The 26678-nt window shown below is 41.4% G+C and overlaps 1 protein-coding gene and 1 long non-coding RNA gene across 5 annotated transcripts in view; one reads left to right on the top strand and one right to left on the bottom strand.

The window, feature by feature from the left end:
* ASAH1 (N-acylsphingosine amidohydrolase 1) overlaps window positions 1-24640 on the bottom strand; it is a 37873-nt gene extending 13233 nt beyond the window's left edge. Inside the window, exons 1-5 of the mRNA XM_040643307.1 lie at window positions 24464-24640; window positions 10754-10800; window positions 3471-3561; window positions 2980-3066; window positions 386-464 (exon numbers count right to left, since the gene is read on the bottom strand). Of these exons, the coding sequence (XP_040499241.1) occupies window positions 386-464; window positions 2980-3066; window positions 3471-3561; window positions 10754-10800; window positions 24464-24541 (382 nt within the window). The 5' untranslated portion in view covers window positions 24542-24640. The remainder of the gene's footprint in view (window positions 1-385; window positions 465-2979; window positions 3067-3470; window positions 3562-10753; window positions 10801-24463) is intronic.
* Window positions 24641-24934: 294 nt separating this feature from the next.
* The window catches only part of LOC121105649, a 101103-nt gene continuing 99359 nt past the window's right edge, over window positions 24935-26678 (top strand). For all 4 annotated transcript variants that reach the window (XR_005838265.1, XR_005838264.1, XR_005838263.1 and 1 more), the window contains exon 1: window positions 24935-25156. This is a non-coding gene — a long non-coding RNA (uncharacterized LOC121105649). The remainder of the gene's footprint in view (window positions 25157-26678) is intronic.

Below are 26678 nucleotides of genomic sequence, written 5' to 3'. Positions count from 1 at the left end.
TGAAATCACCAAACACCCTATTCATACGGTAGCATACTACTCTGGAGAGGCACTCCAGACAGACGATTCTGGTACTCTGGGTAAGTACAATAAACCTGACACAACAGTTCACACCGTGTACAGGAGGCTCTTGTATGGTGAAGTCAGAATAAGCGGTTAACTTGGGGATGCAGTCCTAGCTGTGAGATGGCGTGACGGAGAATTCTGGATTGCTGGAATTTTCTGTGTCTTGATCTGAGTTGTGATTACATGCATTCATGCATTTTGAAAACTACTGAGCTGTATACTTGAGATCTATGCACTTTACTGTATGTAGATCATACCTCAATAGAAAAATTTTAAAGTGCTTTATTAAATCTTATAAAAGCTACAAAGTGAACTTTACCTAAAGGTATCCCAGTAACAGCTGCAATCCCCTTCATTTCCTCCTCAAAAGGACCAGGGAAGTTGCCAAGTAGGCCAGGCTGGAAAACAAATAATTTATCAATCATTCGACCTGCTTTGAGATTTGGTTCTTTTACACATAATATATTCTAGATGCTCCTTCCATGGTAAGTGAAAACAGTGATTTATAAAGCTCTCTTACGTCCTGTATTTCTAGGAGACTCTATCTAGTACTCAGTACTGGACCCCCCATTCTTTAACTCTTGCTTTTATTCCCTTAAACTCAACTGTTCTCAGGTATTATGCCAAGACCTATCTATGCCTGTTTTTTCCTGCCTTGTATTTCACCCTGTTCTCCAAAAAAAAAAGAGGGAACTTGAATAACTGCCCTTGGATGACCTAACATGGCCCACAAACGCATCACAACAAGTACTCCTTATCTCCACCCAAACTCACCGTCTCACCTTGGCACTGCATCCTCATTACTATATATAACCCATATAGACAATTCTGTCTTCTAGTCATTCACAAAACCTTCTGTCTTGGTTAATGGGCTTCTCAGGCTAAGACGCATTATCACAGTCTGTTAGCCAACAATGGACACAGGAGCAAAATCCCGGTGGACATATACTTTTATTGTCAAATGCAACTTTCCACTAAAAGTGAGATTACAATTTAAGCTCACAGTCTCTCGCTAATAAAATAACAAGCTTAAAATCTGCAAGTCTCATTTGTCACCGACTTGGTGTTTATGTCATGTGACCTAAGCCTATTTTCTTTTCCCCCTTAGGAATTCAAAGCATTACACAAGTGGGATATTCCTGCCAATTTAACCAACAAAGATGACTTACTGAACATGTACTAACACTTATCATATCCAGGCCCTGTGCTTTATATACAGTATTTCACTTAATTCTCACAATGACCATATAAAATAGGCATTAGCGTATTCTCCCTGATGAGAAACCTGACGTTTCACAGCTTAAGAAACATGTCAAAGGATACAGTTATTAGGTGACTGAGCCAATCCTAAAATCCAACGTTTAAGGGGGAAAAACCCAATGTTGTCTGAATCCAATCCTGGGCATGTACCATCCCTGCTGGCATAATAGGGGGACAGAAGGGGCCTCTTGTCTGCTGCTCCTGCCAACCTTCGTATGTGGGGGAGGTCTGGTTAGTATACACGTGAAGGAGACCCTTAATCAAAGACTCTGAAAGCATAAATACGAGGGAGAACAGAGTTGGTGGCTGGCAGGTGCCAGTGTCACAGGGATGATATGCCTAGAGCATGCAGTCTCTAGGACTCAATGGTGCTTAACTAGGGGTGGTTTTATCCCCAGGGGAGATCTGATGATGTCTAGAGGCATTTTTGGTGCTCACAAATGAAGGGGTGCACCCGGCGCGTAGAGGCCAGGGATGCTGTTAAACATCCAGCAATGCACAGACAGCCCCCACAACAAAATATTACCCCATCCCAAACGTCATAAATGCGGAAACACGTGCCCCAGGCCCTCGGTGACCTCTCCAATCCTTTTCCCTGCAAAACACTGAGGGTCTCAGGGCAATGACCAAAACACGGTGAAGAGGATCTCTCGAGGGCTCTAAGGGCCAGGCCCTAGATTTTCCATTGGTTCCACCTAAATTAAAAAGGAGCTGAAGAAATAGAGTCTTCCTGCATGACTAGGGGGAAAATGAACTGATTTGGTGAATACACAGCTACAAGAAACACTCAACCCAAGTGAATTTCAACGGTCACAGCTACTGAGGGACTCCATTACGTACAGAGCTGGACTGAGTATGTTTGTTGGTCATATGTAGAAAAATCTCTGGGTGTCCTGAGACACAGAGGCCAAGTACTTAAAAAAAAAAAAAAAGCAAATTTTCAATACTGAACTTGTAAATGTAAGTACAGTTGACCCTTGAACAATGAGGGGGGTTAGGAGTGACCACCTTTTGTATAGTTGACAATCTCCGTATGATGTGTGACTCTCCCAAAACCACTAACAGTTTACTGTTGACCAGAAACCTTACCAATAATACCAACAGTTAATTAACACACATTTCCTATGTTATATGTATTTTATACTGTATTCTTAAAATTTAAAAAGCTAGAGAAAAGAAAATGTCAAAAAAAATCATAAGGAAGAGAAAATACATTGACAGTACTTTGCTCTATTTATTAAAAAAAAAATCCATGTGTGGGTGGACCTTTCCAGTTTAAACCTGTGCTGTTTAAGGGTCAACTGTATGTCTAAGGGGAAGGACAGGCCATACTCCCAGACGAAATATATATGTGCTCACTGTTCTGTAACTAGTCCATACTTTAAAAAAAAAAAAAAAATTAAGGGGCAGTTAAGTGCCAAATTTTGCCATGCTATTTTGTGTCCTGTTATTCATGCATTACCAAAACCCCAGAATTTTAAGTCCCTCTAAATTTTGACAGTGGTCTAGAATAAATGCAAACTTGCCCAAAAGCTCCTTAGGAGAAGTTGTCAAATACGCCTTTAAAGAAATACCAGAGCCTTTGCTGAACTCTGTGTATATATGTGGATGTGCGTGTGTTTAAAATTTTTCGTGGGAAATGATATTTCTTACCAACTTTTGATCCACTATCTGCATAATTTTTCCACTTGGCACAAACGCATTTACTAGATCCCTCAGGGAATTCACTATAATCCGTAGCTGAAAAATAAATAAATTGTTTAATTTATAAGAGACATAAAAAATGTTGACATTTAAGATTAATATTGGTAAAATGAAAACAGAGACCTTTTGATTTCTCCATACATAGTTAAACAGAGTGCTATTTGAAAATATTTTCATCTAATATATACACACATCTTTAACAGGCTATTTTATTAATTAATCAGAAAAAGGCAGATGATAGAAAGAAACAAAGGCAAAGGCAAATAAAAAGACCAGGAAGCTACAGAAAAATGGCATAATTTCTTCTATTATTGTTAACAGGCGAAAAATATCAAAATCATATCCTTAAAATACTTGGTGTGTAATTTCATGAAATGCTCTTTTAAAAATGCAATTATGTTCAGTAATGTCAGAAATAGAAGATTTAACAATCAGCATACCGCTGGTGCCTTGTCAGCCATCAATTCGTGCCATCTTTTGTAGGGCGGTAAGTCGAGATTTATGGTGTACCATGGAACTGTACCCCTATAGCTGTAATGAGAGGTGTAGCACCGTGAAACGTCAAAAGCAGTTTTTGATGGGGGTTAGACAGTTACAGCGAGGTGCGTATGTCAGAGGCATATTCTTAACAATAACAGAGAAGTTGGTACTCAAACCAAAGTCTGCAGAAAAGCTCATTTTCCCAGCTAGTGTTTCTGCCCTATGCTGTATACACAATCACACATAATTTCAGAAATCTCAGGATAGAGTTATACATTCTGGAAGGTTAAGGTGAATTGGTGGTATGTGAAAGAAGCAATTTTGGCTCAAGAGCCTCGTGTCATCTGAATCTCAGTGGTAGAAAGTATCTGCCTTTTTTGCCCTCCTAAATCTCTGGCTCTGGGCACGTCTCTGGTTGGTTTCCCAGTCTCAGAATTCCCTCTTAGACAGTCACACTACTGCCAAATCATTGTCTCCAGCACTGGCTTCAGTAAGGTCACCTTTTAAGCCCCCAGAAGTGGCAGCACGTATTAGCTTCCCATGACCGGCTTCAAGAACCTTCTCTACTCAACTCAGTCATGAGACTCTTCCTGCCATGCTCCCTCTCTCTCCTCATGCTTCTGTTCTTCTGTTCTCCTGTTCTCTACCACTGTTCTCTGTAACTACAGAAACATTATCTTCCGGCTCTTGCTACTAAGCCTCTAAGGGTGTGCCACTCAGTGATTTATCAGCTTAGACCTATGCCTAAAAATAGCCAGCATTTGCTCCATTATTATTTCTCTGCTCCAGAGAAACATAAGGTGCATGCTGGTGTGAGCTACAGGAGCTGATCTCTGTATTAAAAACTATGATACTTAATTCCTAGAAAAAAGCTAACATAAAAACAAATTAACTCAGTTTCCGACTGATCATAATTTCACACACAAAATTTGGTCCCATAATTCAAAAAAATAATTCTTGTTATTATTACAGGCGGGTGCTACTAATGGCCTCCCTCCCTGCCAGCACGCACTTAGATTTCCATGTCTAGGAGCAAGGGTAATGCAGTGGCCACTGGAGCTCTGCACATGTGTGGTACTACCCTAAGACAGGTTTTCTGAACTCCTATCAGCTGCTCTTCCCCTTAGAATATCCAACAAAACCCAAACCTATATCCACCTTAATCTCCTTATTCGTCTTCAGTCAAGAGCCTTGGGCAGGCTCAAGGATTCCAAAGAAGAAATGGAGAGGAAATAAACTTAGTACAGCAAAGGATTAGATTCAGTGGGCATGGGGAGACCCCAAAACCTCTCTATAATAACACCTCCACCTTTGAAAGAACTGTGAAACTGATTAACAAAATCATTTTAATAACTGAAGCTTAGCCATGATTCCACATTTTACTTCTCATTAAACATTTTTCTAAAATATCTCTGTATTGTAACAACTGTACCTCAATTTCCTGGAGGAATAAATAGTATCTACCTTATTGAGGGCAGTGAAGATTACATGAAATACACAAAAAATACTCAGCAGTATCGGTATTCAACCAAGAGTCATTACTATAGAATATTTTCCTACTTTACTGCCAACAATAAACATCACTGCTTTATGTTGGAGACGTAGCATCTGCTGTGCCCAGGTCATCACAGTCACTATTAAGAAGTGACTGAACCCACCTGGCTCCACAGGTGGCTCGGAAACTAGTCCAAGTGACACAACACACGCACACGCAAAGAAGAAGGCAGATGCTAAGCGCCAGGGAGCAGTAGAAAATAAATGCTAATGGCCTCTGGATAGATTCAGGGGTGCTCCAGCTGTCAGTCCCTTGATCTCCAGCCCTGATGTGACTGGTCAGGCTGGATAAACAGGTGTTTCTCTCCTCCCTCACAGATGCCCGTGTATACCTCCGGAATCGACGCACTTGATCAAAAATAATGTACAAGAGGATTTTGTTGTCGTTCAAGGGTACATGAATACCATGCCCCCCTCCCACATCCTGAGACACATGTATAGTTCAGAGGAAAGGATCAGAGCAGAATGGAAGACTCTTCTTTACAACAGCCTAGGGGAGTAGGAAGGAATCCAGGAGAAATACCAGGACGAAGATATTTACATTGTATGGGTAGATAAATAGGAGTAAATGTGTTTATCTGTACATGTGGGTTTTGTACACATGTCTTTGTACACATGTGTACACATACGTACACTCAGCAGCCTGGAGCCAGTTAAAAGCCCAAGCAGGGAAGGTTTGCAGGGTAATCAATTCATAGACACATGTAAGGCACCCGTGAAAGGGAGTAGGGGAAAAAAGCCTTAAACATGGAGGGTATTCATTATGTGTTAAATGAATTGGGGCAGTGAGACCAGTCAAGAGACGCATGTAATCAATAAGGCACTGGAGACCAAGATGTTGCCCGTGTTTACACAAAAGAAGACCTCCAGAGAGCAAGCCATCAGAGAGAGGGCTGGAAGGCACACTGGCTTTAGGATGACATAGAAACTGATTACTTCCTGCCAAATATTTGCCTCTTCCCACAGAAAAGTGAGTAAATCAAAAGAATTTCGTGTATTACAGCGGCACTGTATCTGGGGCAGAAGCTATTTAGAATACATCATTTAGGCAAGTGTAGTACGATAGATATATTTGGAATGCTACAAAAAGCAAGAACGTCATCTTGGTATTTCTGGTTTCTGAAAATTAATAAAAGAAAACGTCATTTAGACTGCAGTCGGGGGCGGGCAGGGTAGGTCTCCTGCCCAACTGCAGACCCAACAAGGAAGAAAGCCTTTCAAGTTGATACTACTTTACCATCCCAGCCCGGGAAGAAAGGTTGCCCCAGCAACAGCCTGGCCAGTGAGAAGCCACTATCCTTCCAACTCCCAGTTTACTCCAGTGGACTTACTTTAATAGCCTTCTCAACTTCCCTTTTTCCTTTAGAAAAGAGCGCTCCTCTCCTTTGTTCTGCAGACTTGCCTATGGTTTTGCCCTAGCTTGCTTGTCCCTCACTATAATTCTCTGCTATTCCTGAATAAACCCATATTGCTGGTAAAATAATTGGCAGCTTTATTTTGAAGGTTAACATTACTTGGTGATCAGAAGTGGAATCCAGAGAAAACCCCCAGCAACTCCAAGGCTGGTGAGCAAACAGGTGCCAATAAACCACAGAGCCACCTGGGCTCCCTGCTTTCTTGACAATCCTGGGGCTGGAGGGTAAGTTTTCCCTGGGATTCAAGCTCCTCTCTCTTCATGTTCAAGCTCTCCAGGCTTTATTCGGGATCTGTTTTTTTGTGTCTGTGTTTTTGTTTTGTTGACTCCTTTACAGAATCAGAGTGTTCCTGTTGTAACTGTACCGACTCCTGTGTAGAACCGGGCTGTTCTGAACTGACTCATTTTGGGATCGGACTATGCCCGCTGGATATGCACTAGCTGTTGGTATGACTCCAATTTGGAACCGGATTGTTCCTACTGGAAGCATACTGGCCTTTCGTCTGATGCCTTTTGGAAACAGGCTGTTCCTGTTGAAACTGTGCTACTGAGCATGTTTTCTCTTTAGAGAAAAACATCTAAGAAATGGGATCCCAGTCATCAAAATGCTTTGAGGGTCCCCGGGCCCTACTGGGACTTCAGCTGGTCTATGTTTAAAAACTATGGTCCCTCTGCATGTACATTTATAACTAAATACACTAGTTAAGCAAAAGTAATTTAGAACTTCACTGGCCCTTATGGGGAACTTTGGATCTCCCCAAACTTGGTTGACCCAAAAGTAAATTAGAAAGCACAGCCACTAAAAAACAAACAAAAAACCTAAATGGGATGCCTGTTTTAGATGATACCTTGAGGCTTCTGAAAAGGATTCAGTATCTTTGTAAGATATTATTTCTAAATTAACTGACACAACAAATGAAAGAAGTCAAAATGGTTTCTGAGACCTCTTTTTCCCCTCCTCCTTCTTTGTTTCCAGACACCCGGCAGGGGCCATTTTCCTTTATTCTCACTGCTGAACTTCCTTCTTCCTCTGAAACGCTCCCTGCTCCTTCTCCTGAACCTGCTAAAACCTGCCTCTTTAAAGTTGAGTCTGCTGAGGATCTTCAGAAACACCAAGTTTCTTATGCTCCCTGTACTAAGGGAACTAGGCAAGCCATAAAGAGTTTTCTAAAGTGACTGGCGACCTCCCCACCCCCACCCCATAGGCTTGCTATATTTAACTATGCAGTACATTTTTTAGTATTCTCGCTGATGAGAATAGCCAATATCTTGGCTTCCCCAAGAACAGCAATACAGCCAGATGATAATATGTATCCAGGGTTTCACAGAGTCCCTCTTACTTTTTTTTTTTTTAAGATTTTATTTATTTATTTGACAGAGATAGAGACAGCCAGTGAGAGAGGGAACACAAGCAGGGGAGTGGGAGAGGAAGAAGCAGGCTCATAGCGGAGGAGCCTGATGTGGGGCTCGATCCCACAACGCTGGGATCACGCCCTGAGCCGAAGGCAGACGTTTAACCGCTGTGCCACCCAGGCACCCCCCTCTTACTTTTCACAAACCTTAAAAGCTGATTTGGATGACAGAAAGTTTTGGGAAGGCTCTACTTTGTTAAAATATGTAGGTGACTTCTCAAACTCCCTCACAGGAGACAACATCTTCCTGTAAATTTGTAGCCTTAAAGGAAAATAAAGTCTCCAAAGTGGGGGAGGGGAGAAGCAGCTTGCTCAAATTCGAGTTTGATACTTAGGCCATCTGATCTCCAAACAAGGACTACAGTCAGATCCAGATGATATCCCTTATGATTGTTGACATGACTTTTTCACCCCTAATGACAATTTGTAAGAAACTCTTCTAACCAAGGCAAGCCTTTTCATGACTTCCTGAGAGTTCTTATTTAAAGGATGTAAATGGTAAATACTGTGTGGGGTATGCTATCGCAACCCCTTTTTGAAATCACTGAGCCAGCATCTCTACCTTTGGCTATTCGTACCCAACAGGCGGAAATATATGCCCTTGCTCAAACTTGTCCCTTAGCCAAGGCTAAAAGCACAAACATTTATACCGACAGTCAGTACGCCTTTGGACAGTTCATCACTTTGGAATATTATGGAAACAATGAGATGTCCTTACCCCCAGTGGGAATAAGGTTAAAAATGACTCTTATGTCCAAAATGTACTAGATGTCATACTTTTGCCAGCTGCTCTATTAGTAAGGTTCTTGGGCGTACCAGAGTTGCCTCCCTGGAGGCCAAACAAAACCACCTCACTGGTATTTCCACCAAAAATGCTGCTCTCAAGGAGACCAATAGCCAAACCTCTGTCACGGTCCAAATGGATGTTCTCCCAGATAATTATTTAGAAAAACTGGGAAGAGATACCCAACAACTGACTCTAGAGAGGGAGAAACGATATTGAAAACCTAATTATTGTTGGCTTGATAAAAAGAGACTCTGGTTTGGACCAAACAATCTGGCCCTACCAGAAATTCTAAAATTCCCATTACTTACATGCATTTAACTAACAAAGTGTTAGTACATACCTGTATTGTATGCTTACAAATGCACTGTGTGTGCTCTTGGCAATATTCACTATTCTTTCCATCGTCTCTTTAAGCAGAGACTTCCAGGAGGCATAGATGAGTCTATGTTTGCCTTCAGAGGGAACACCTCTCTCCTAAGTTGGAATCAGTGCCAATGAATATTTCAGTTGGCTACTTTCAGACCGAGAGTCCTAGTTTAGAGCCATCATACGATTTGAAGTTCTGTTACTTCTTCTGTTTTGTATAATTATTTTAAGTTTTGTATTTTGTTTCCAATCAAACTTTAAAAAAAAAACAATGTACCTAATAAGATGATGCTGGTTCAATGCTCTGAGAAAATCTCCAACACTTACGACCTCGAGAAGATACAGACTTTAGATGGGAAGTGCCTGAGTGTTCTCTACTAACCTTCCTTGTTAACTCAAACGTGGCTTTAAGTGGTTTCCAACTGTTGTGCACCTCCCTCCTTGCATAGAACATGACAAGCAGGAAAGGTCCTTCCTGGCACTGAGCGGGAAAACCACTAAATATGGAAAACCTGACTCTTGATCACTGATGCTTTCAAAGAAAGATTTTTTTATAATTAATTTCTTGAAGATTTTTTTTTAAAGAAAGTTCCACCCCCAACATGGGGCTTGAACTTACAACCCTGCAGAAAGAAAGGAGCCTTTCAAGTTGATAGTACTTCAGATACTACTTTACTACCCCGGGAGGAAGAAGAAAGGCTTTCCCCTCTGCCCTGGCAACATCCCAGCCAATAAGACACCGCCAAAACTCAGCCAATGAAAAGCCACTACGCTTCAAACGCCATTTACTCCAATAGACTTTTTTGTTTGAACAGCCTTCCGAACTTCCCCCTTTCTTCTATAAAAGAGAGTTCTCCTCTTTTGTTCTGCAGGCTTCCCTATGGTTTTGCTGTAGCTTGCTTGTCCTGGATTGCAATTCTCTGCTTTTTCCAAGTAAACCCATGTTTGCTGGTAAAATAACCAGCAGTTTTATTTCTAAGGCTAACAGCTTAAAGCTCTACTCTCCCTTCCCCGGCCGCAGCAGGCTACTTTCAGAGAGAAGGAAAGCAGGGCAAAAAAGATTACCCTTCCATATACCTTTCTCTTCTTTTCCACATCCTGTACTCTCTAGGCTGGTGGGCTATTCTTACACTTTTCTCATAAACTCATTTAGCCACAAAAGATTTGAAAAGGCCATATACCTATATTAAAAATATTAACATTAAATGCACTAAAATATGACACTGGCCCTTCCCTTATGTTTTTTAATCCTGTTTTGTCCTTGACAGCTTTGATTATCATGCCGGGGGGTTATTTCTTGAAGGTTTCACATGTAAGACCCTACCCTTTCTTCCAATATAATCTGGTGGTTTATATTCAGGTACCACAGAAAGCCATGGTTCAGCTCTGCATTTGTCAGAATGAAAAAATCCTTGGCAGTTGACAGAATTTGCTGGAGAATGCAAATTCTTTTTCTCTCTGATTTTGATAGACTAGAAATGGGCATTTCAGTCATGGCATATTTCAGTATCTGTCCAGGGTCTTAGCAAATACATAATACACAAACCTGAAAAAAAAAAAATCTGTCTCAGAAGAAAAAAAATTTTTTGTCTCAAGATAGAAGAGATGACTTAAATTTTTCTTCATTATTGTTACTTTTATGAGATAATTACATAGGGAAAATTCTCCACAAAGACCAAAGTCAGTTTTGAACATCTGATGTTTACTCACGTTGGTCCAGAAGGAGGATAGGTTGATTTTCTGCAGTTTTCTGTCCACTAAAAAAAAAACAAAGAAAATTAAGTTTCAGAAAATAATAAACTGAACGGGAAATTTGCAAAAACAGTTAAAACTGTGTAGACAAAATCAAGCATGATTTGCCCTTTTAGATAATTTCGATACTGCTTAAAAGTCTTTTCCTCCCACCAAAAAACTTCTAAAATCTCAAACTTACAGGCATTTTCAGCCCTAATTCAATCTGTACTAGTGCTGTAATTTGGATTCTATACTGCAAACATACTGAATAAAGAAGAAATGTTAAGAAAGCAGATGGAAACGTTTATGTCAGAAAGCCTGATTTATCACTAACAGTAAACTAAATCTTGATAGAATATGATGTCAGTTGAATTCATGAGCCAACTCCATTGCAACAGAGATCTGCATCCCAAACCAGATTTTCAGGACACACTGTACAGGGCCCTTCATAATCTGGCCATATTTTACCTCCCCAGCCTCCTTTCCTGCCACTCCTCCTCCTATCATGCATGGCCACATGCAAACACATCCTCTGATCTCCGACCCTTCCCTGCCTGTGCAGGCGCTATTGCGGTGGCCTAAAATGCCTTTTCTCTACGTGATGAACTTTGGACTTTAATTTCTAAGACCCGGTTCAAATACTGTCTTTTTGTGAAGTCTTCCTCTACTTCCCATATGAAAACAGTCATTCCCTCCCCTCCATCCTCCCCGCAGCACCTGTGCACATCTCTATGACCACAGTTATGACGCTGCATTATAATTATGTGTCTCTCCCTTCACTACCCGATCCTGTGCTCCTGGAGGTGCGGATGGCTCCCAACACTGAGGCCACTCAGTGAATGAATGAATGAGACTGATTGAGGGAGAGCTGTTGAAGCTTAGTAGCAAAATAAAATCAGCTCTTAACATAAAATGGTAAAAGTCCACATGGATTTACGTTTTTATTACTAGTTCAAGATAGCAAGCATGTTTCTCTCTTTCCTTCTGTAGACCCAATATTGTAAAAAGTAAAATAATTTTTAAAAAGAAGTAGAAATCCACCATAAAGGTGGAATAGGGAAGGAAACTACTAGAACTATAGTTTGAGCTCAGAAAATACTTCTGCAGCAAATACATGTGGGAATAGAGATCTAACATCTTGTTTTAACCTTTTTTTTAATTGAAGTACAGTTGACACGCAATGTTACATTCGTTTCAGGTATACAACATAGTGATTTCACCAACTCTGTATGTTACGCTGTGGTCACCACAGCTACCATCTGTCACCATACAATGCTTTTATAATACCACTAACCATACTCTCTATGCTGTACCTTTCACCCCTGTGACTTATTCATTCCATAACGTATTAACTTTTTACAGTAAAGAAGTGTATAATGTAACTTGACCTTACCTATGATCCAAACATTATCTAAATAACTTTACTACAGTATAAGTTCCTCATATAAGTGCTGTTTTGTCTTGTAATTTTAGATTGAACTCGCTAAGAAACAACACCAAGCATCAAATTATCAGAAGCTAATTCAATCATTAGAATTTAAACTCTATTTCTAAAATATTAGAATATAACATATTACATAATATACAGTATCAATGTGATAATTCAGCATCAAGATAGCAACAGCTAATCTCCAAAGCCATTCAATGTTCAATAATGGTGTTTGAGGGTGGTTCTTGTTTGGAAAAATTTCAGCCCCTGAGTTTAGAACCACAGGAAAACTTGACTGTTGCTAACCTAAGTGCTGAGTAATACAGAAGTCTGGATATTCAGCATCTCTTTCTTATAAAAATCCACAGAAATTATAGTGGTTAAGTCTACAAGAGGAAAAGAAGTTCATGGTTGATATTACTAGTTCATTAACACATGATAGAGTCAAATAGTCTCCACAAAGTACCTGCCAACCAGTACTGTAATAAATGACCACAAGCTTGAAACGGCTTGCATTAGTTGTACATTTGTCCAACTAAGCTCTTGCCTGCTCCACACATATTTTTCCCCCTGTTAATTGTTAGACAAAATAGCAGATTCCACTTCAGGTCTTACTGAACTACCAAGTTGTCAAGTTCTCTGAAAGCATCCTTGTCCGTAACCGTTTCACGCAGACTATTCACAGAGACTACGTTTTCAGTCTCAGACCTGACACTGATGCTTTAATAGCAATCACTGATCAGTATCAATAACCTCAGTATCAATAACTGGGAATCGATTTGCCTTGCTCTTCAGTTGATATGCCTGTGTCTACTAAAGTCCCAGGTAGCTGTTCTCACCCAAAGGCTAACCGTGCACAACAAATTTTCTCAGGACACATTTCTTCTACTGCTGCAATCAACTAGGATATCATTAACTCACCATGGCGGAATGGTTTTCCTTGCTAACGACGAGTTACCTGAAGACTTATTTTGGCTGCAACCTCAGTTTGGTTTTTAAAATTTGGAAATAGGGGCGCCTGGGTAGCGCAGTCCTTAAAGCGTCTGCCTTCGGCTCAGGGCGTGATCCTGGCGTTCAGGGATCGAGTCCCACATCGGGCTCCTCCGCTATGAGCCTGCTTCTTCCTCTCCCATTCCCCCTGCTTGTGTTCCCTCTCTCACTGGCTGTCTCTGTCAAATAAATAAATAAAATCTTAAAAAAAAAAATTTTTGGAAATAAATTCTGCGATAGGATACGCTGTTTTAAGTTGTCTTATTTTTCTGATCATTTCTTCCTGCAAGTCGGGAATACTATGATGGCTGCATAACCGTGCTATGTTGATATGTACTGCCTTCCTCCAGCACAAGGCCTGATGGGCCTTATCACCTCATTAACTGCCAAGATAATCCTTACTCCACTTAGCCTCGAGAGCACATCTGAAATTCACTTTTTGTGTTCCGACACAAAAGTCTGCACTGGTAACTTTTTTTTTTAAAGACTGAAATAACACGGTACGTTGATACATGTGGCACTGAAAATGCAGTTGAGTTAAAATTGCATAACCATCACTCGAAGTGTCCCAGGCAGCAGTGAAAAGCCACAAGCGCCCTGCACACAGGCTCTGCTCGACAACTGTTGCAACGCGGGGCAGCCACAGACAGTAAGCAAATACACAAGGGTGGCAATGTGCCAATACAAATCTGCTGACGGACACTGACACGCGAACTCCGTATAATTTTTACATGTCACGATATACTGATCTTCTCTTGATTTTTCCCTCCCAGCTTTTAAAAAATGTCAACACCATTCTTCACTTGCAGGTCTTAGAAAAATGGGTGGCAGGATGTATTGGGCCTGTTGACTGAGGTGTGCCAGCCACTGATGGAAAGCATGAACACCCCTACAAACGGTCCTTGTTCTTCCTAGATGACTTTTTCAGTTTCTTTAGAGGAAACCTTTGGAGGTGGTGTGTATGTGTGAAACAGAGAGAAGGAGAAAGAGATTGTGTGTGTTCAGTCTCCTGCCTAGTGATAATGCCATATACAGTTTGTTTTTTTAAGATTTTATTTATTTATTCGACAGAGATAGAGACAGCCAGTGAGAGAGGGAACACAAGCAGGGGGACTGGGAGAGGAAGAAGCAGGCTCCCAGCGGAGGAGCCTGATGTGGGGCTCGATCCCATAACGCCGGGATCACGCCCTGAGCCGAAGGCAGACGCCTAACCGCTGTGCCACCCAGGCACCCCCATATGCAGTTTTGTATGCAGTCAATTACAAGAAAAATCTGCAAAGAGCACAAATACATAGAGGTTGAATATCATGCTACTAAAAAATGAATGGGTCAACCACGAAATAAAAGAGGAAATAAAAAAGTACACAGAAACAAACAAAAAGGAAAACAAAATGGTCCAAAACCTTTGGAATGCAGCAAAAGCAGTTCTAAGAGGGAAGTTTCTAGCAATGCAGGCCTACCTCAAGAAGCAAGAAAAAATCTCAAGTAAATAACCTAACAACCTAACCTTACACCTGAAGGAGCTAGAAAAAGACCAACAAACAAAACCTAAAACCAGCAGAAGGAAGGAATCATATTAAGATTAGGGCATAAATAAATGATATAAAAACTAAAAACAAACAAAAACCCAACATATCAATGAAATCAGGAGCTGGTTCTTTGAAAAAAAAATCAATAAAATTGATTAACCTCTTACCAGACTTATCAAGAAAAAAAAGAGAAAGAACTCAGATAAATAAAATCACAAATGAGATGGGAGAAATAACAACCAACACCACAGAAATACAAACAATTATAGAAGAATATTATGAAAAACTATATGTCAACAAATTGGATAACCTAGAAGCTATGGATACATGCCTAGAAACATATGAACTATCAAAACTGAAGCAGGAGGAAATACAAAATTTGAACAGACTGATGATAACCAGCAAAGAAACTGAGTCAGTAATTAAAAAAAAAAAAAAAAAAAACCAACAAAAATCCAGGACCAGATGGCTTCACAGGGAATTCTACCAAACATTAAAAGAAGCATTACTACCTATTCTCAAACTATTCTAAAAAGTAAAAGAGGAAGGAAAACTTCCAAATTCATTCTATGAGGCCAGCATTACCCTGATATCAAAACCAGATAAACCACCACAAAAAAAGGGAACTCCAGGCCAATATTCGCAATGAATACAGACGCCAAAAATCTTCAACAAAATACTAGATCCAATGATTTATTAAAAAAAGAAATCACCACGATCAAGTAGGATTTATTCCTGGGTTGCAGGGGTGGTTCAATATTCACAAATCAATCAACATGATACATCACATCAATAAGAGAAAGGATAAGAGCCATATGATCTTTTCAACAGACACACACACACAAAAGGCTATGACAAAGTACAACATCCATTCATGATAAAAACCCCCAACAAAGTAGGTTCAGAGTGAACGTACTTTAGCATAATAAAGTCCATCTATGAAAAACCCACAGCTAGCATCATCCCTAAAAGGGCAAAAACCAAGAGTTTCCCCCCCCCCCCAAGGTCAGGAATGAGACAAGGATGCCCACTCTCACCACGTTTATTCAACATAGTGCTGGAAGTTCTAGCCATAAATGTCAGACAACAAAAAGTAAAATAAAAGACAACCAAATTGGTAAGGAAAAAGAAAAACTTTCAGATGATATACTATATATAAGAAACTCAAAAGATTCCAGCAAAAAACTGCTAGAACTGATAACGAATTCAGTGGCAGGATACAAAATCAATCTACGGAAATCTGTTGTATTTGTATACACCAATAATGAAGCAGCAGAAAGAGAAATTAAGAAAAAAATCCCGGGGCACCTGGGTGGCACAGTGGTTAAGCGTCTGCCTTCGGCTCAGGGCGTGATCCTGGCGTTATGGGATCGAGCCCCACATCAGGCTCCTCTGCTATGAGCCTGCTTCTTCCTCTCCCACTCCCCCTGCTTGTGTTCCCTCTCTCGCTGGCTGTCTCTATCTCTGTCGAATAAATAAATAAAATCTTTAAAAAAAAAAAAAAAGAAAAGAAAAAAATCCCATTTATACTGCACCCAAAATAATAAGATATCTAGGGATACCCCTAACTAAAGAGGGAAAAGGCCTGTACTCTGAAAACCATAAAACACCAATGAAAGAAACTGAAGATGACACAAAGAAATGGAAAGGCGTTCCATCCTCATGGATTGGAAGAAGAAATGCTATTAAAATGACTATACTACCCAAAGCAATTCATACATTTAATGCAATCCCTAGCAAAATACCAATAGCATTTTTCACAGATCTAGAACAAAGAGTTCTAAAATTTGTATGGAATCACAAAAAAACCCTGAATAGCTAAAGCAATCATGAAAAAGAAAAGCAGAGCTAGAGTTATATTACAAAGCTATAGTAATCAAAACAGTATGATACCGACACAAAAAAACATACATTGATCAATGGAAAAGAATAGAAAACCCAAAATTAAACACACAACTGTATGGTCAATTAAATTTTGATAAAGCAGGAAAGAATATCCAATGGGAAAAAAAGCACAATCTTTTTAACATACGGTGTTGGGAAAACTGGACAGCAACGTGCAAAAGAATGAAACTGGACCACTTTCTTATACCACACACAAAAATAAATTTAAGATGGATTAAAGACCTAAACTTGAGATATGAAACTGTAAAAATCCTAGAAGAGAACACAGGCATTAACTTCTTTGACATTGGCTGAAGCAACTTTTTTCTACATATGTCTCCTGAGGCAAGGGAAACAAAATCTTGCCATTTGCAACCACATGGAGTTATTATGCTAAGCGAGGTAAGTCAGAGAAAGACAAATACCATATGATTTCACTCATACGTAGAATTTAAGAAACAAAACAAGAGCATAGGGGGAAAGAGAGACAGTGAAATCAAGAAACAGACTCTTAATTATAGAGAACAAACTGATGGTTATCAGAGGGGAGGGCGCGGATTAAGGAGGGCACTGGGTGATATATGGAAGTATTGAATCCCTATACTGTACCCCTGAAATTAATATTACACTGAATGTCAGGTAGCTGGAATTAAAATAACAACAAGGGGTGCCTGGGTGGTTCACTCAGTTAATAGCCTGACTCTTGGTTTCAGCTGAGGTCATCGTCTCAGGGACATGGGATGGAGCCCCACATTGGGCTCGGTGTTCAGCAGGGAGTCTGCTTGAGATTCCCTCCTCTCCCTCTGCCCCTCCCTCACTCTTGCGAGCTCACTCTCTCTCTCTCTCTCTCAAATAAACAAAATCTTTAAAAAAAAAAAATGACAACAACATATAACTGCAATGGAGGGCACAGTATTCTAAGCTCACCTGTCCTTGTTAAGCAAAGTTAGACACTAAAAAGTAGCACTCAAGAAAGTCTTAAGTTGCAACTATGAATTTTCCACAGACATTGTTTAATAAGAGCAGTTATTAACTTTAGAAATGCAACTTTTAATCCACCATAAGATTCTTCTAAATATCAGAACTTTTGCTTGGTTTAGAATGTGATTTAATTCATAAAAATCCACCTTATGCCCTTTTACGGAATTTCAGGTTATCAGGAACTTCAGGTTCATGTTTAGGATGCAAGCCCCACCTCCATCACTGACTGAAGGTTACACAGCTGGGGAAAGAACCAGTCTCCAAAGCCCCAGTCCAGCTTCCTTCCCGGTTCTCTCTCACATGGTTTCCCACAGAGACAGCAATAAAACCAATGCCTCAATTTAATCCCTAATAGGGAACACTCTGCATTTCCTTCAGGGCTTTTGATGATCACTAGAATCAACTCAGCAAGTAGTGCAATTCAATAACGCTCATTGGTCCCTAATAATTCTATCTGCAGGGTCTGGGTGCAACAGCCAATATAAACATCAAACGACAACACATATTTTTTTTTTTAAGATTTTATTTATTTATTCGACAGAGACAGCCAGCGAGAGAGGGAACACAAGCAGGGGGAGTGGGAGAGGAAGAAGCAGGCTCATAGAAGAGGAGCCTGATGTGGGGCTCGATCCCATAACGCTGGGATCACTGCCCTGAGCCGAAGGCAGACGCTTAACCGCTGTGCCACCCAGGTGCCCCAACGCATATTTCTTAAGAGACAATGCGAGAGACGCTAAAAGTGCTCTGTCAAGTCTTAGGGGAGAAGTCAACCTGCCCCAGAAGAGAGCAGCCTCGCCACCACGTATGTGGGAGTTGGAGGCTTATTAGATCGTGCTCTGATAATCCTGGCCGCAGTAAACAAACACCATGTGCAGACACGACCATCTGCAGAGACTCCAGCTGAAAGAGGAAAGGGCAAATGTGACTGAAATTTTGAAAGGCAGCAGTTTAAGACCAGGGTATTTCAGGTGCTCAGAGGTATTAACACCAGAGTCATCTTAAACAGCAAGGTTAGATTTGGGGGTGGAGTGGAGACGGCTGCATTCTCACCTTCAAGGGACTCTTCTATGAGGAAAGACAGCTTCAAAACCTATGCAGTGATTTGAAATGGAATTACAACAAGGTCATTTGTTATTTAAAGTTTCTTACTATCTCCAAATTTAACTATACACAATTTTAATAACAGACAACCTTATCAAGACAGGTAAAAATTTAAATAGATGATAGGTAAAGATTATAAATAGGTGGTGGGTAGAGGTTTATACAGTTGGCTTGGCATATTGTGCCGCTTTATCACAGGGGGAGAAAGCACGACCAACTTTGACTCTCAATCTCTTTCACTCTCTCATTTTTGCTTCCTAGGACCAGAAGAAGTGGTGAAAATCTCTGTACAGTGTTGTGTAAACACTTTCTGGGTCAACGAATTCTCTAATTATTCTAGTCATTTGATAGGAACTTGAACCTCTTAGAAATTAAGCAGTCTTATTTCCTCCCCATTAAGAAAAACTGCAGAGCTACTGGACACACTTTATTTAGGAAAATAACACAGGAAGTGAAAATTCTTCCATTAGCAACTCAAATGATCCATGCCTAAAAGAAATGACATAACTTAACCAACTCCTCAAAATATTTGCGTCCTGCAAAGTTAGTGAGAACTTCCTTGAAATGTATGCTTCTAAGACTGTACAAAAAAGTTCAGAAAGCCCTCACGTCCTTGTCTTCTTCACAGTCAGACAAAGGCAATGAAAGGTAATTCGAAGAAATCATATAGCCCACACCAGTACTCATACCATCACAAAAGAAGTCGAACAATTCTAGCAAGGCAATTTTAATTCTTCAATTCACCAACAACTACTTTCTAAATAAGATTTGCTTCTTAAAATGTTCTCTGCGTACAACAGAGCAAACATATACCTACTGAGTAAGGCACATTTCTTGCATATATAACAAACTCAAATGGGCAAGCAAAGTTTGTTTTCTGACCTTTGATGGGATGGCACTCTATTAAACTAGGAATACTTAGGTGAAAGAAATGGAAATAAATCTTTCATGAGGGCTGGGACCTTTACATCTATCACTAACTCATCACCAGCATCTGGAACATAATGTGGCACACAGTAGGCCTGCAATATTTGCTGACTGAGTGAACAGATTATATCTGTGTGTTCCTTCCTTTGGAGTACTGGGGGAAAGCAGGTGCAGTACAATAATATTGGCCAGGGGGCGCCTGGGTGGCTCAGACGTTAAGCTTCTGCCTTCGGCTCAGGGTGTGATCCTGGAGTTGTGGGATCGAGCCCCACGTCAGGCTCCTCCACTGGAAGCCTGCTTCTTCCTCTCCCACTCCCCCTGCTTGTGTTCCCTCTCTCTCTCTGTCAAATAAATCTTTAAAATAATAATAATAATAATAATAATAATAATAATAATAATAATAATAATGGCCAGGCCAGAAGGGGTGTATGTGGTTTTCAGAAACTTTGTAAAAATCATTGCTAAAAGCTGATCTAGTAGCTAAATGTCAACAGTATTATTACTCATATGAGAAGCTGATGCATAAAAATAAGTTTGATTCAGCAATTAATTACTGAGCCATTATGTTTCATTTTCATACATTTTCAGAATCTGCTCAGATTTATTACTGAAAACAGTCATCTCTCCCACTCTGCTTCCTTTCCTTCTCATCACTCCTCAGCCTACAGCAACTTATTTTTTGCTCCCAACACTGCTCAGGCCAAGGTGACTAATGACCTCCAACTACCAAGTATAATAGACATCTGACATCCCAAAGGCATCCAACACAGGGAGAACCTGCCCCACTCTCTCCTCTTTGCTTCTGCAACACTCACTGTCCCACTCTGGCTGCTGCTTTAAACTTTGCCATTTCTTCTCTACCTGACACACACAAGTGCGGGTGCCCTAATCTTTGCCTTGTCCTCTTCTCTTTCTATGTCATCTATCTGCTCAATGTTCACTGGCTCCAATGGCTTCAAGTAGGATGCCTGTGACTCCCATCTCCCTCTTCTGAGCTCCAGTCCCAAAGGCCTCCTGGATATCCTGTTGCCACTGCAAATTCAACATAACCAGAATAAAAACGATCTTCGTTCTTCCACCCCCAGCTTTTCCCTTCTTATGTTCCCAGGCGGTGATGCCACCATTCTGCCAACTGAGCACTCACCCAATCCTTCCTTCTGCTCGTTCTACCTCCTCCTTTCCTCTAGAATCATCCACTTCTCTTCCTTTTCACTGCGCCATCCTCCTGTTCATCACCCTGCACCTTGTTTTCTCCCCTAGGCTAGTCTCCTCATAACCACCCTTGCTCCCTTCCAATCCAGACTGATCTTTTTAAAGTGAAAATCCTTAACAAGGTCCACAGAGCCTTGGATGACACTGTCTTCATCTTCCTCTTCAGATATTTCTTGTGCCACTCCTGCCAGCACCGCCTTTCAGTAGGTCTTTAATATAATCAGTAATTAAGAATGATTCAGGAAGACCTTAAAATATGCTATATTCTGAAAAGCCTCAAACACAAAACGCACAGACGTTCTAAATCAATTGATTTTTGTTTGTAATTTAAAGCCAGTCCTCACTCTTCACATTTATCAAAAGTAGTTTGGAAATATCTTTTGTCACTATGTGGATACGCATGGCTTATCATATGATTCAAAGTGAAAAACTGCTTACTTTTGTCAGGGAATGGGGCCAGTATATTTCTGTGAGGTTCCAAAGGTCCTTTTCAGCCAGCATTTTCCAGATTAATAAAATATTAAGAGAGGCCCAGAACAAGGAAACCCAAATTTTTATTCTCCCATGTGGAGATGTTAAAAAACAAAACCCCACGTATATAAAAGAACACTTTAACAATTCTAGCAAGGCAATTTGAATTCTTCAATTCACCAACAACTACTTTCTAAATAAGATTTGTTTCTTAAAATGTTCTCTGCGTACAACAGAGCAAACATATACCTACCGAGTAAGGCACATTTCTTGCATATATAACAAACTCAAATGGGCAAGCAAAGTTAGTTTTCTGACCTTTGATGGGATGGCACTCTATTAAACTAGGAATACTTAGGTGAAAGAAATGGAAATAAATCTACCATGAGGGCTGGGACCTTTACATCTATCACTAAGTCATTACCAGCATCTGGAACATAATGTGGCACACAGTAGGCCTGCAATATTTGCTGACTGAGTGAACAGATTATATCTGTGTGTTCCTTCCTTTGGAGTACTGGGGGAAAGCAGGTGCAGTACAATAATGTGATGGGTAGTAAGGAGGGCACGTATTGCACGGTGCACTGGGTGTTATACGCAAGTAATGAATCATGGAACTTTACATCAAAAACTAGGGATGTACTGTATGGTGACTAACATAATAAAAAAATATTATTATTTAAAAAATAATAAAAATAAAGTTCATGTCTTTAAAAAATAATAATAATAATAATAATATTGGCCAGGGGGCGCCTGGGTGGCTCAGTCGTTAAGCGTCTGCCTTTGGCTCAGGGCGTGATCCCGGAGTTCTGGGATCGAGCCACACATCAGGCTCTTCTGCTGGGAGCCTGCTTCTTCCTCTCCCACTCCCCCTGCTTCTGTTCCCTCTCTTGCTGGCTGTCTCTCTGTCAAATAAATAAAATAAATCTTTAAAAATAATAATAATAATAATATTGGCCAGGCCAGAAGGGGTGTATGTGGATTTAACAACAAAAACTGAAAAGCCATCAAATCAGAATAACAGATAACATTCCAAATAAATAATTTTGGTTTTATGTCCTCATTTCTCTCATTTCATTAAAGACTTGTGAAAACAGCTTCCCAAACTGACACCAGTGGCTAGACTAGATTTTGACAATCACTATTCTAGATAAGAACTATTATCTTCTTGTTCTAAAGATAGCTTTTTTAGAAACTCTTGCTTGAAAAAATAAAGTATTGAGGGGAAAAAAAAAAGCATCCCCTGACATCTGAAACTGCTTAGAGGTTCATAATTAGACCACAGTATTATTACAAACTGGTATGACACTCACATCCAAGCCACTTCTGTTCCCATGCTGGATATAATCAATCTCACAGAATACCTACCTCAGTTAAGGTTACTTTGAGACATGATAAAATGAAACAAGGCAAGGCCACTTCAAGATTCTGTTTAAGCACAGACAAAAACAAGGGTATTGTGCAACCCACAAAATGCCAAACAGCCTCTTCTCTTGCTAAATGAATGATTCTTCTTTACCCAATCATAGAATTGCTTCACCTTCTAAAAGGATCCAATGTAGAGCAAACCCCCTATTCCTTGGACCTACCCCCAAATCACACAACCACAGTCCAAATTATGCAACAGGTTTTGCCAAACGCCCTTTTATTGAGAGGACCCCACAACTGCCCATGGTGTACATTCTTTCTCACTGCAAAGAGTAATAAACTCAATTTGTCCAACTACAAGTGTGTTTTCTGGTGGCCTTTCGCTGCAGGGCACTTATGGTATCAAAGTGTTAAATTCTTTTAAAATTCCCATAATTGCAACCACTTTACAGCATATTAATTCCCTACACACACTAAAGCAAACTAATTTTATTTTTTTTAATAATATTTTTTTATTATATTATGTTAGTCACCATACAGTACATCCCTAGTTTTTGATGTAAAGTTCCATGATTCATTACTTGCGTATAACACCCAGGGCACCATGCAATACGTGCCCTCCTTAATACCCATCACCAGCCTATCCCATTCCCCCACCTCCCTCCCCTCTGAAGCCCTCAGTTTGTTTCCCAGAGTCCACAGTCTCTCATGGTTCATTTCCCCTTCTGTTTCTTATACCCTTCCAATCCTTGTCCACATGTATACACTGTGTATTTTTCTGTTAATGAAATCACTATACATGCTATTTTATTCCGCTTTTACTTGCTTAATATTCCATTAGTTTTAGAATAACGTCCCATCATGATTTCATTCTTAGATCATTTCTCCTTAGAAAAATAAAAAAGAGAAGAGAATGCATATTTTGCTCCCACTATCAATATCCTACCCAAGCTATTCAAGACCACCTTCATCTAACCTGAGGTCAGATGCACGCAAATTCCTATATATCTGATCTGTTGGCAAAGAAAAATGGAGTCTTAATTGCTTTTAAAGAACAGAATCATGAAAGAGCACTAGACTAGGTGTCAAGAGGCCTGAGTTTAGGCATGCTTCAGTAAAAAATAGTGTAACCTCTGGCTAGACATTTCCCCACTGAACCTACTTCCTTCTCTGGCCGGTCCCCTGTCTCTTGCAGTTACCAAGTCTGGGTTCCTGTGACTTCCTTTTGAGCAAAGAGCACGGGACAGGCGATCCCATGACTCGGGGGTTAAGGCCACAGCAGCTACACCGGGGCCTGTCGGGGCTGCTCCCACTGCCCTGACTGGGGACGCCTCGGCCTTTCCCAGGGGCCTCAGAAGCCTAGGCTGCAACTTCTCCTTCAGCGCCTCGTCACCTGGCAGAGAATGCCAAAGTCATCAGGCAGTCCGTCGCTTAACTGAGTTAGGTACACAGGTCGACTGGCACTTTTTCTCTTACCAGGTCAGGATGCGCGAGCCTGGAACTGGTAGAACAAGCGCAATCACCCAAACTGGGGGTGTGCAAATCACAACCAGAATTGTACAGATTAGGATTTCCCAGAAAGCCTTTCTTGTCCCAGCTTGTACGGAATCAAGCCGGGACAGGGCTCAGCGGCCCGCACTGCACCCGCACCCCCGCACAGTATACCACCGACCCCCGGAAAGATGCTGCCCGGCACCAGCTGTTCCTCACGCCCCACCCGCCCGGCCACACTCGCACCTGCGCCGCCTCGGCGCTGCACGCCCCTCTCGGCGCGGTCCCCTAGAGCTCACTCACCGGCGGCGCCTGCTGCGCCAGGGTACAGGTTACAGCCACGGTTAGGAGGAGTAAGGTTATGCGACTCCAGCCCAGCATCGTCCCAGCCACAACTCCGCTCCAAAGGACGTGGGCAAAGGCTGCGAGACACACCACCTGGGCTCGGAGCAGGCCGCGCCCCGCCCGCCGCGTGACCAGCGACACGGGACCGCACCAAGCGAGACGGGGGAGGGGGGACGGAGGAGACGGGGCAGGAAGGATAGGACGGGGTTTTTCGGTGTTGCGGCAGGAAGAGGGAGCCTTCCACGAGGGAGTGGGGAACCCCAGGATATAAATCGGCCCTCGCGTTAGGACTGCGATATTGGTAGGGCCTCCCCCCTCCCCGTGGGCAGTGGTTGGGCCGAGCCTGAGCCCCGCCCTGGTGGGTGGGGCGCAAGAACTTTTCTCCGGGTCGTGCCCGGTGGACGTCCGCGCCCACCCCAGAACCTCCTCCATTCCCGCCCGCGGGCTACACTGGGGCGGGAGGTCCCGCTCCACTCTGGGCCTGGTGCCACCTGTGCAATGTCCCCAGTCGGCCCAGGGCGATGTGTGCACTCAGGCTACCCCGTGTCAAATGTCCACGAAACGGACCGGACTCACAAGAGTCTCAAAAACACGGCGGTATAACATGGCGACCCCGACCCATCTTTGCCTTCTGAGGAGAGCAGACCTGAAGTGAGTGAGCTTGTTCGTCCAGGCCGTGGGGTCACTGGGCGGGCTCAGGTGTTAGGTGCAGAGAGGGGTTGGCAGGAATCTAATACCCGGGGACACTCCAAGCGACGAATTACGCATTTAGGCACTCACCGCAGAGGTGACAAGTCTCAGAATTTAGGTTTCAGTTACTTGGACTTAAATACAGGTGAAATGACCAGGTAGAACTGCAAATTTTCCTTCACTGATGTATTCAGCCATTGAGCAGCTGTGTGTTTTCACCTAACTCATGAACCTTTAGGTTGGCAGAACTGAGCAAAACCCTGGAGGAGGGAATGTATTCAGTGTTGTTTAGCCTGCACCTGAAAAACACATGGATTTAATTGCTTGTCACTCATGCCTTCCGTGGACGTGATCACCCTGTTGGATGTTCCTTAAAGTCCAACAGGAAACCCCTCCGTCCAGATTGCACTTTCTGGTTGTGTCTCTAGGACATCCCTACTAGCATTGTTTTAGTGCTTAATGAAACTTAGCATATTATCACCAAAATCTTCATTTATTTCTTTTTTCTTGTGTGTTTGAAATTGTAATTTTACCCATTTCTGTTACTTCCTTAGAAGAATCAATCTTTTTGCTGGAGATTGGGAAATGAAAATGTTACTGGGGGGTAGGTAACAGTCTTCTTGTCAACCTTAAGATAGTTAATTTGCCAGCAAAATAAGTTTGTTCAGAATAGCAGAGTAATTGCAGTCTAGGACATTCAAACTGTGCCAAGCTAGGCAAGTTGGGAGAACAAAGAAGAGGGGCTTGTTTTTTATAGAGGAAAGGTCTAAGTTGAATGCTGTTTGGATCCAGAGTCCGTTGGAGGAGAGCAAGAGTTTCCTTGTGGCGACTCCTCATTGGCTGAGTCATTGCTGGGACAGTAGGAAATCATCCTTTCTGTTACTGGGGTAGTAAAGTAAGCTACTTATTATTGTGGAAGGTACGCTTTTTCCTGTTGGGGTCTGTAAAAGGTAGGAAGTGGTATGTGTGAGAAGTCCCCCTTCAGGGCTTCCTAACACCATTTTTTTGAATAATATTTTTTTATTATATTATGTTAGTCACCATACAGTACATCCCTGGTTTTTGATGTAAAATTCGATGATTCATTAGTTGCGTATAACACCCAGTGCACCATGCAATTCGTGCCCTCCTTACTACCCTAACACCATTTTAAATGGGATTTCATTTGCTCATTTTCACACTCTCTTTGAGGAAGTTTGACTTTGAAACATGTCACATGATTAAAGTGGTTCCTGATTCAACACAAAGCGAGCAGGTCATAGAAATGTTCATTAATTCAAGAAATATTTACTGTCAGCCTACAATGAGCAAGCATTTCTTCAGACACTGACCGGGGTTAAGCAGGCAACAAAAAAGGAAGTCCTTCTCTCATGAGGCTTACATTCTAGATGAGAAATGGATGATAAACACAATACATAAGAAAATGTATATAGAATGTTCCAAGGTGATAAATGTTGTAGAGAAAAAGCAGTGTAAGGGGGAT

This window comes from Ursus maritimus, unplaced genomic scaffold (genome assembly GCF_017311325.1).
Source record: "Ursus maritimus isolate PB19 unplaced genomic scaffold, ASM1731132v1 scaffold_28, whole genome shotgun sequence".
In the NCBI taxonomy this organism is placed as follows: Eukaryota; Metazoa; Chordata; class Mammalia; order Carnivora; family Ursidae; genus Ursus; species Ursus maritimus.
This window is presented reverse-complemented; position numbering and strand designations above follow the sequence as displayed.